Source organism: Mastomys coucha, unplaced genomic scaffold, assembly GCF_008632895.1.
Source record: "Mastomys coucha isolate ucsf_1 unplaced genomic scaffold, UCSF_Mcou_1 pScaffold3, whole genome shotgun sequence".
Taxonomy (NCBI): Eukaryota; Metazoa; Chordata; class Mammalia; order Rodentia; family Muridae; genus Mastomys; species Mastomys coucha.
Genome location: NW_022196909.1, coordinates 27,965,791 through 27,977,298, shown reverse-complemented (window position 1 = coordinate 27,977,298; position 11,508 = coordinate 27,965,791). Strand labels below are relative to the sequence as shown.

The 11,508-nt window shown below is 44.2% G+C and overlaps 1 protein-coding gene across 2 annotated transcripts in view; it reads left to right on the top strand.

Annotated features, from left to right (window-relative positions):
• Positions 1 to 11,508, top strand: part of Tet1 (tet methylcytosine dioxygenase 1) — an 87,209-nt gene that overhangs the window by 47,199 nt on the left and 28,502 nt on the right. For both annotated transcript variants that reach the window (XM_031346810.1, XM_031346809.1), the window contains exons 4-6: positions 1,272 to 3,501; positions 7,766 to 7,853; positions 8,298 to 8,391. In XM_031346810.1, the coding sequence (XP_031202670.1) occupies positions 1,272 to 3,501; positions 7,766 to 7,853; positions 8,298 to 8,391 (2,412 nt within the window). The remainder of the gene's footprint in view (positions 1 to 1,271; positions 3,502 to 7,765; positions 7,854 to 8,297; positions 8,392 to 11,508) is intronic.

Here is an 11,508-nt window from a genome sequence, read left to right as displayed (position 1 = left end):
CCCCCCCCGCCACCACTCAAAAATAAACAGAAGGGGTGCGGGGTGCTTTTTATGTAAGACAATGCTATTTTTCTCAACAGAATTTTGACAAAAACTGGGCATCTATATACTATGATCAAGAGTTGAGCAAGTGGGACTGGTTCAATGGATCCCAGCTTCAGTTCTGAGCACACACATGATTGCTTGCAATATTCTTCTTCCATTTGTAGGGGTTCTGACACCCTCTTCTGGGCTCAACTGGTACATGCGTCCAGGAACATATATACATAAGTACAAAATAGGCAAATTATTTGTCAAAAGCCTTAATTCAGTATATGCACAAAATGTCATATGTTAATTGCTAGTCATAGCGTATAGTAATTTCAATGTAATTATACCAAGAGACCAAGAGGTTCCTAGCCATAGAATTACAATGTTCAACACTAGATATCTAACCAACATCTCCCCGTCTAGTACTGCAGACGAGCAGACTATTCAGTGAAATGAATGAACGACACTTGCACTTAACAAAGTGATCACAAGTCACCAAGCATCATAGTCAGTGAGAGGAAGTCATATAAAAACATGATGCTAATCTCAAAGAACGAAGATGTGCAGGCCTAGTGGTGCTGCTGAGTCTGTGACTGGTGGTGTGGTCACAGGTAGCTCAACATGCACTTAGGATTTGTACCACACATCCTTTGCAGTGTTGCCTACTGAACAAAAGGATTATTTATGCCGGGCAGTGGTGGCACACACCTTTAATCCCGGCACTTGGGAGGCAGAGGCAGGCGGATTTCTGAGTTCGAGACCAGCCTGGTCTACAGAGAGAGTTCCAGGACAGCCAAGGCTACACAGAGAAATCCTGTCTTGAAAAAACAAAAACAAAAACCAAAAAGACCAAACAAAGGGTTATTTATTATTACTTAGTTCATTGGCTTGGTCTTTCTATGTAGCCCTGGTTGGCCTGTACCACACACACTGTATAGACCAAGTTGACCTCAGATGTAGAGGTTTACTTGCCTCTGGCTCCCTGGGATTGCAGGTTGAAGTACTATTCATAATGTAAATGGGGGGTAGGGCAGTCTGGGGATGAGGTCCAAGACTTCTATAGTGAATTATGGGATTCCAGCTAGGCATAGCCGACTTCATCTAATCCCAGGACTGAAACTGAACCTGGAGCGTTGCTGCCAACTCTAAGCCATCTTGGGTCCATAGCATGAGCCTTGCAATAAAATCTCATTGTAGACATCCCGCAGGCAGTGGAAATAATGTCTGTGCTTCCTTTACAGACAGACTTTCACAAGAAACCAGTAAATGGCCCCAAATCAGAGTCCATGGACTACAGTAGACATGGTCATGGGGAAGAAGAGCAAAGGTTGGATTTGATCACACATCCCCTCGAAAATGTAAGCGAGAATGCGGGAGGCATGACAGGAATCGAAGTGGAGAAGTGGACGCCAAACAAGAAATCACACTTAGCAGAGGGTCAAGTCAAGGGAAGCCGTGATGCAAATGTAACCGGGGTTGAAAATTCCCAACCCTCTGAAGATGAGAAGCCACAAACCAACCCCCTGGCATTTGCACAGACCATGAGAAACGGCATGAAAAATGTACACTGTTTGCCCACAGGCCCGGACCTCCCGCTCAACAAACTGAATCACGAGGAATTTAGCAAGGCGTTGGGAAACAAGTCCTCTAAATTGCTGACTGATCCCTCAAACCGCAAGGATGCCATGAGCGTCACCGCCTCCGAGGGGGAGTGTGATCATCTCAAGGGGCCGAGGAACAACATGCTCTTCCAGAAACCTGGCTTGAACTGCGGGTTTGGTGCAGAATCCACCATCTTTAATAATCACCCTAATCCAACACACGGTGCTGGGAGCCAACCTCAACGCCCTGAGAAGGTACCCAACAAAGAACCCAAAGATGCTGCTCCAGTTCAGCCAAGCCTTTTGTCCCTAATGAAAGACAGGAGATTAACACTGGAACAAGTGGTAGCCATAGAAGCCCTGACTCAGCTCTCAGAAGCACCATCCGAGAACTCCTCCCCATCCAAGCCAGAGAAGGATGAAGAAACACACCAGAGAACGGCTAGCCTCCTTAACAGTTGTAAGGCTATCCTTCATTCAGTGAGAAAAGACCTCCAAGACCCAAATGTTCAAGGAAAGAGTCTCCGCCACGACACCCTTGTCTTGAATGGCCAGAACAGAGCATTCAAGTCGCCTGATAGTTCCGCTACCCGCCAAGCACTTAGAAAGTCCCAAGGATATTCAAGCTCACTTACGGCTGACAAGAAAAGCATTGCTGGTGGTAAAGCTCCCTTTGATGGTGTTAAGAATTCACATCCATTGCCAGTAGAAAGTCAAAATCTTGAAAACTGCAGTCAGGTACTAAGCTACGATCAGAATTTGAATTCCCATGATCCATCAAGCCAGGATGCACCCTACAGTCAAATTGAAGAAGATGTTGCAGCACAATTAACCCAACTTGCATCCACAATTAATCACATCAACCCAGAGGTCAGGAATGTTGAAAGTACACCGGGAAACCTTGTTGCAAAGAACACACAGCAAAAACATAGTCAGGAGAAACGCATGGTACAACAGAAACCACCTTCAAGTATACAAAATAAACCTAGCGTACCATCAGCCAAGCCAAAGAAGACCCAGAAAAAGGCAAGACCGACACCACACACAAACAAGCGGAAAAAGGCAAGACCGACCCCACACACAAACAAGCGGGAAAAGAAACCCCCAGCCCACAGCTCTCAAGACAATGATCAGAAGAAGCAAGAGCAGCTAGCTATGGAGTATAGTAAGATGCATGACATTTGGATGTCATCTAAGTTTCAAAGGTTTGGCCAGTCTGGTCCACGTAGTTCTCCTGTTCTGTTGAGGAATATTCCTATCTTTAACCAAATATTAAAGCCTGTGACTCAGAGTAAAACACCCTCACAACACAATAAGTTATTTCTTCCTATCAATCAGATACAATTCACAAGAAACCCTGAATTGGCAAAGGAGAAAGTGAAGGCTGAGCCATCAGAGTCTCTGCCAACATGCCAATTCAAGACAGAATCCAGTGGGCAGGCATTTGCAGAGCCGGCAGATAATTCTCAGGGACAGCCCATGGTGAGCGTCAATCAGAAAGCTCACCCTCTGACCCAGCCCCCTCCATCTAACCAGTGTGCTAATGTAACGGCTGGTGCTGCCCAAACACAGTTTCATCTAGGCGCTCAAGAGAACCTGGTGCATCCGATACCACCACCGACGTTGCCTGGTACCTCTCCTGACACACTCTTGCCATCTGTCCTCAGAAAAGAGGAAGCGTTAAGTCCCAATGGAGTTACAGTGGTCACCACAAAGTGTGAAGCTCAAACATCAAGCAATGGACCATTGGGTCCCACCACAGACAGTGCACAGGCAGAATTTAATGGGAGCGCCCCGGACTTCCTTAGCCAGCCTGCAAAAATCCTGATCGATGGATTGAAGGAGCAGGAAGTTGCAACCTGCGGCTGTGGTAAGTGCTCCCTCACGTGGGTGTTTTCCCGACTAATCTATCAGTGGTGGTGGGGTCATTGTCGGCTCTTTTCTAGCCTAGCTGAGATGTACTAGGTTATTCTGTTCTTGTTTTACTTTGAAATGTTATTTCTTCTACTCAGATTGGGAAAAGAGATAAACTCTTTCAGGTGGGAAAAGTCCCTCTGCTTAGTCACATTTGCTTCTGCTCTACCCATATCCGATGCAGTTCAGCCTAGGAGGTGCATAGAGGAGGTGCCTAGAGAGACTGTAAACCACACACAGCCGCAGTGATGCTGAGTGAGCCCACGGGTTCGGCATCTTGCCATAGGAAAGGTGTACCCCCACATAAGGAGATTCTATGGCCTTGGCTGTTGAGGGAGTTGATCTGGGACATAAAAATCTTGCTTACTTAAGATTTCATGGGGGTTACGGAGGTGCCTCAGCAGGCAAAGCATTTGCACAGTCCTGGTCCCGGAGCTCTAGGCCCGGAAGCTGTGTGTGATACACATTCTCAGATCTCCACCCATACAGTAATATGACAGGAATAATGAAATTTCTCTTTAATTGAAATAATTTGTTGTTTTGTTCTGGAAGTGCTGCTTTTTTTTTTTTTTTCGATTATTTTGGTAGCATCTGTGATTGCAACTTTTGGGAAGCTGAATAAGGTGGAAGGGCTTTTGAGTCTAGCCTCTGTTTTCTAGTTAGAACCAGAACAAACACACACGGAAAGGGGCTAGAGAAATGTCTGAGCAGTTTAAGGCTTGGGCAGGACAACAGTTCAGTTCCCATCAGTGTCTCCAGTGGCTCCCAACCATCATCTGTACCTCCACCCTAGGAAACAGACCCTCCTTTCCCGACAGGCCACTGCCGTCACGCAAACTTAAACAGATTCCTCCCAATCCTCTGACAGGGTTTCTCTGTAGAGCTCTGGTTGTCCTGTAACTCTCTGTAGACCAGGCTATCCTCAAACTCAGAGACCCACCTGCCTCAGCCTTGGTGCTAGGATTAGGGCATGTGTAGCCACTGCCACGACCACACAGTAACATGATATTGCTGTAAAGGTGTAGAAGCTGGGGGAAAAAAAAAAGAATAAAATAAATACAGGAAAAGAAAACAGGACATATTCTGTTCCTGAAGTTTGTCTGCCTCCTCAACCTCCTTATTACAAAGTGGACTTTATAATATGTATACTGAATGTCTTCAGAGCAGGTTTAGGCATTAAAATCGACTGATGTCAGGGATGGCCCAAACTCAAGATCTGCTTGAAGCAAAGGGGATGAGCATTTTTCCTACTAGACGTAGGTTTTTAGAGAATGGTTTGCTAAATGAGAGCTGTAGGATGGAGTTGTAGTTAACTGGAAAGGATGGAGGACCCATCTTTGGCTGCTTAGAAAGTTCAAAATCAGAATCAACACACTTCTTGATTGAGAGAATATTCACACAGAGTTGTGGAGCAGGACTGTCTTACTTAACTAGACCCTGTGCAAATAGCCTCTACCTGCCATTTCTTTTAAAGCTTAACATTATAAGAAATTACTTTTCTGTATATCTTTGCGAAGTGAAAAATAGATTTTCATTAAAAAAAAAAAAAAAAAAGCATGTATGTTTCAGGGTTAAACTAGGTTTTGGAGGGTAGGGTTATCAGGTTCCACAACACAAAGTCACACAAAGACAGATGGGAAGCCCATTACCGTACACTGAACGCCACGCTTTTTGGTTAGGACTAGGTAGGTCAGTGGTTCTCAACCTGTAGGTCTTGACCTTTTGGATCAAACTTCCCTTAGGATGCCCTAAGACAGTCAGAAACATGAGATATTGACATTATATTCCTAACAGTAACAAACTTAATTTTTATAAAGTAGCAATGAAAATAGTTCCATGGTTGGAGGCCACCATGATATGAGGAACTGTATTAAGGGGTGGCAGCATGAGGAAGGTTGAGAGCCACAGTTCCAGGTGGTGTGTTTTCTGTGTTCTGTGTTCCAGTTACGAGGAACATCGTTGTGGCTGAGGGCCTTGCTTTCCGGATAGTGTCAAACAGTCAAATAGTATAAGCCATTTCTGCTTCAGTGCTTGTCAGCATTAGCAGTTTTGATGTCCTAGACCCTAATGAATAGGGACTGTATTTCACAGTATCCTTAGCCCCTTTGCCTTAGACATGTCCATGGAAGACAGAGTGCATGTTCATACCTATGCTCGACAGAACCCAAAATAACTGAAACTATTGTCAAATGTCTCTATGGTCAGAATCACCATACTCTAAATCACTAGCGAAAATAAAGTCTCTTCCACGTGTCCTGATTAAGAATAGGCTGGAGAGCCGGGCAGTGGTGGCGCACGCCTTTCATCTCAGCACTTGGCGGGGCAGAAGCAGGCAGATTTCTGAGTTCGAGGCCAGCCTGGTCTACAGAGTGAGTTTTAGGAGGGTCTACAAAGCAAGCTCCAGGACAGCCAGGGCTATACAGAGAAATCCTGTCTCGAAAAAGGCTGGAGAGATAACTCAGAGCACTTGATAATCTTTCAGAAGACCCAGGTTTCATTCCAGTGGACCCAACACCTTCACAGACATCTGCACTCCTGAACGCATATCCACATGCAAACATACATGCCTACAGATAATTAAAACAAGGACTGGGGTTGCCTTAGGTTCATCTCTTGCTTTTTCTTTTTTTTAAAAAAGTCTTTAAATATATATATGCTGTAAATATATATATATATGCTGTAAATATATATATATATGTTTAATATATATATATATTTAATACAGTTCCTCATATCATGGTGGCCTCCAACCATGGAATTATTTTCATTGTTACTTTATAATATATATGCTGTAGCTGTCTTCAGACACCCCAGAAGAGGGCATTAGATCCCATTACAGATGGTTGTGAGCCAACATGTGCTTGCTGGGAAATAAACTTAGAAACTCTGGAAGAGCAGCCAGTGCTCTTAACCTCTGAGCCATATCTTCAGCCCCCAGCTTTTTTTTTTTTTTTTAATTGCAAATATTCTCCTGCTTGCTCTCATGTGTCCCCCAAACCCCAACCCCATTACTAGCAATTCTATTACCTACAGCCTTGTATGTGCTAGGGAAACACTCCACAATAGAGCTATATTACATCCTTAAACCAGAAAAGTTGACTCAAAAAACACCATGGCCAGAAAATACGTAAAATACAGAGAGGCCAAACTAAACATAATATTCCCAAATTGGACAAAAATTCAAAACAAACTGGACGTGGAGGTGTGTGCCTGGTACACATTTAAGGATAGCCTGGACTAAGATATTCTAAGACTATTCCTCAGCAGTGTGTTTGAAGGATAACCTGGGCTATGAAGCATGACTGATTTCCTATTGTCCCATTCCTATAGTGTCTCCAGCTCTTTTTTAGAATGCAGCATTATTATTTAAATTATCTACATTTACAGAATCTAGGTCTTTACACACTTTCCAAGCGGACTTTTTGTTGTGCATTTTAACAGGACATTAGTTAGCATATGGGGCAGGCTAGCCTTGACCCCTAAAACTCTTCCAGTTCTCCTTCCCAGGCACCCCTAAGCCCAGCTCGTGACTCCCTTGTTTTGGCTGTCTTGTCCAGGCTCCACGCACCTCTGCCTCCCAAGCGTGTGAACACATACACTTTGACTTTCTGTTCTCACTAAGAACTATTGTATTTACTATCAAAGTCCCTATAATTAATTCCCTTTGTCCAGGTGGTAAAGTTGTCTGTCTTTTGATGTTACCAATAACTGTGAAGAGTAACTTCCTTATACACTTTTGCTTACGATAAATACACAATTGTGTACACGTAGTAGGGTGAGTGTTTTCCCACGCTCACTCTGGAAGCTAAGCTTTTCAGGGTTAGTGCTCTATGTCAAGGTTATTATAGAAACATACAAAGGCGGGAGAGGGAGCCTGGTGTGAGGCCAGCACTTGGCAGTGGAGACAGGAGTGTCAGGAGTTCAAGGCCATCCTTGGGTACCTAGGAAGTGCCTTGAGGTTCTACTAAGACCTCATCTAACTAAGTTTATTCATATTAATAAGAAAAGCTAGAAGGTGGGAGAATAAATACGACCCCCGCTTAAGTTTTTTTTGCTCTCTCTCCTCTGACTGCTAGAAGAAATAAGAGCCAGAAGTCCAATGCCCGCCCCTGTCGTCTCATACGTTAAAAGTTGAAACGAATCCAATAGAAGAGGAAAAAAAAAAAAAGCCCCATGTGCTATTTGTAAAACTGGGTCTAATAATCTGATTCCTTCCACAGATGGTACACAAAAAGAAAAAGGCCCATATTATACACACCTTGGGGCAGGACCAAGTGTGGCTGCTATCAGGGAGCTCATGGAGACTAGGTGAGGAGCTGTGCTTCCCTGCTAAACCATCCTTCCCTGTGGACCCGGGTCAAGGCAGAGAAAAGGTCTTGGAGTGCTCGTGAGGTGAATGAAGACGGTCAGGAGTGTGAGTTGGATGGTTCTTAGGGCTCCATAGGACCCGTCCTCCTGAGTCCTTCCTCCCCGGAGCTGGGGCTCTGGAGACACGCCCTCACACAGCAAGGCTAGGACCATGTATTTCCCTCTTACTTGCACAGTGGTAGAAATAGCTCAGACGACTCCCACCCACGCTTTAACCCTAACTTGCCCGTCTTCCGAGACTTGTGTTGAGGTAAGGTCGTTTTTTTTATTTAGAGTGACCCTTACGTAAATAGAATGTGTGTACGCATTTAGGTGTGAAAACACGGAGACTTCAAGTTCGGATTGTCACTAATTAGTCCCACCCCCTACTGTGTTCTACACCAGGTATGGACAGAAGGGAAAGGCAATCCGGATAGAGAAGATAGTCTACACGGGGAAAGAAGGGAAGAGCTCTCAGGGCTGCCCGGTCGCCAAGTGGGTGAGTGCCACGAGTAGACATTGCTTTTCTTGGTACTTTCGAAAATGGATTTTTCCAGTGCATTACGTTAAAAGGTTTTTGCTCTGGCAAAAAATGGAGACCAGAAAACTTGCCATGTCCCCAGGGGATGATAGAGAAGCCATGCATCTTGACTGGGGTTTGGATTTCCTGGGTTGGATATTTAAACACCAATGCTGTTCAAACCCAGTCAGTAAAAGTAGAACTGCGGCCCTCCTCATGGTCTCGCAAGGATTACACACTTCCTCAGGCGCATTTAATTATATAGTCACTGAGCGTTTTAGGTTTTCCAGTGTATTTGTTGTCTAATGAGTAAGTATATGTCAAGAGGTTTTATTCTCCTTTCCATAAGACCCTACCTATTTTGGGAACAAGAGCCTTTCTTTAATTAGACAAAAAGCAAATACAAAGGTCTTTGGTTAAGTAGAAAGGAACAATAACAATAACAAAAAGTAAGGCAACAGTCACCAATTCTGACCATCTTCATCCTTCATCCATCCTGGAGATCACACGGTACCGGGAGAGAACCAGGTCTCCCATCTTAATGTCTATATGCTTAACACAGTGATTAAAAATAATGCCAGAAGGTGACGGTACCGTAATAGAGAGATGCCAGGTCTGGGGAGATTTTTATGGTCATATAGAGGGTAGTTCAGGTTTTGATCTGCTGCTATGAATTGTAATGCTATATACTGGGGCTGACTATTGACTACCCGAGGGATGAGAGAATCCTCACTATACACAAAGTAATGCTATGTAACCTTGCTCCTTAATGTAAAACTATTGGTTGAATAAAGACACTGACAGCCTATAGCTGGGTTGGGGTCTGAGAAAAACTAGGAGGAGAGGAGGAGACACCGTAGGTTGTAAGGAATCATGAACACATGGCCACGAGGGCTGGGTAGTTAGAGCTGCCCAGATGGAACCTGGCAAGTTATAAGTCAGTGTTATTGATAGGGAAGTAGACACTAATGGCTGAGAGGGTAGATGTCTGCCCAGCTCTACTGCTTTAAAGGCTTAGCATAAAGGCTTTGTGTCTTTTGTTGGGGGGACGGGGCGGGAGGAGTGGACTGAATGATCAAGGTGGGACAGAAACCCCCGCTATGAGGTTAATAATTCTTACAGCATACTCTGTGTTCAACTTGAACGTCTTCAATAAGGATATTTTGTCTTTCTTTCTCTCTTTTCCTCTTTCTTTCTTTCTTTCTCTCTATCTTTCTTGATTTATTATATATGTAAGTACACTGTAGCTGTCTTTGAACACTCCAGAAGAGGGTGTCAGATCTCGTTACGGATGTTTGTGCACCACCATGTGGTTGCTGGGATTTGAACTCAGGACCTCTGGAAGAGCAGTCAGTGCTCTTACCCGCTGAGCTATCTCTCTAACCCCAGTAGAGTTTCTTTTAGGTGTTAATTGTAAATTCTTCTGCTACTGAATAGACATCACTTTCAACATGTAGAAGCTCTGAATGGAAAGTTTTACCTGGGTTTGTTTGATTGATTGATTGATTGATTTCCCCCTCGGACAGCAGTGTGGCAGAATCACTTGTAAGCACACTTGCTGAATGCGGCTCGAATTTTCCCTGGCATTTTATTTGGAGAGGTTATGCTTTGTTAGCAGGATAAAGGAGGCCACGTTCATCTTAAACTTAGATGGCTGTTATAATCCAAACACAAATCTTTTTTTTTTTTTTAAGATTTATTTATTATTATATATAAGTACACTGTGGCTGTCTTCAGACACACCAGAAGAGAATAAGATCTCATTAGGGATGGTTGTGAGCCACCATGTGGTTGCTGAGATTTGAACTCGGGACCTCTGGAAGAACAGTCAGTGCTCTTAACCACTGAGCCATCTCTCCAGTCCCCATACTAAAATCTTTATACATGTTCCATAAGAACTCTTTCTTCTTCCACAGTCAGACATCTCTCCTGAGATAGTTTTACCACTGCCGGCGGATATGGACTGAGTTTGGCTGTAAGAGTTTAAGCTAACTGGATTATCAAGAGTCAGTAAAGCACCGTGCTTAGGCTCATACACACATGCCTACATATGCCTCCCTCACATCAGGTCTGTCTTGGGGCTGTACATTGTGCATGCCCAGAGAAGGTACCTCCTTGAGTATTATTACCATGGCAACAAAACATGGAGCCTTTGATATCTTTCTAATAACAATAGCCACCAACTGTTCTATTGCTGTGAAGGTCACTAGGAGCGCTGTAACTCTTATAAAAGAAAACATTTCATTGGTTGGCTTACAGTTTCAAAGGTTTAGTCCAGTGTCATCGTGGTGTGGGACGTGGCAGCATGGTGGCACGATGCTGGAGTAGTAGCTAAGAGCTCTACATCCTGTTCTGTACTCAGAGAAGAGAAAGAGAGGCTGACTCTAGACTTGCCATGGGCTTTTCAAACCTCAAACCTTGTCCGCAACAAGGCCACATCTTCTCATCCTTTCAAATAATGCCACTTCCTGGTGAGCCTGTTGGCAGCCGTTGTCATTCAACTACCATACCATCTTAGGAATCAGTGACGAAACTGAGGCAGAGGGCAATCGATAGGAATGCCTGAGGGCAGGAGTTCCTAGTAATACAGCATATTGCCAGCCCCCACTTTTAATTTACCAAGATATACTAACAGTTTTTAGTATGCTGATATGTTTTTAAAAAGGCATCAATTTATTACAGTGAGTCCTGATGATGTTTGCGCTCCAGAGCACATATGTGGATGTGCACATCCACAGAGGAGCCGGTGGGAGCATTCCCTTGGGTACTCCGAACACCTCTTTGAGACAGGGGATCTCATTGACCTAGAGCTTGCCAATGAGCTCCAGATAGATTCCTTTCTCCACTCCACTGGGATTACAGGTGTGATGTCTCTCCTGGTGTTTTACATGGGTGCTGGGGCGTAGAACTCAGGTCCTAGTGTAGCTGGTGGCAGAAATTAAGTTTTACTTTTTCAAATTTAATTAAAATATAATTTCATGGCTGGCCAGTGGTGGCAGGCACCTTTAATCCCAGCACTCAGGAGACAGAGGCAGCCTGGTCTACAAAACAAGTTAGGATAGCCAGGGCTACGCAGAGAAAGTCTGTTTCAAAAAA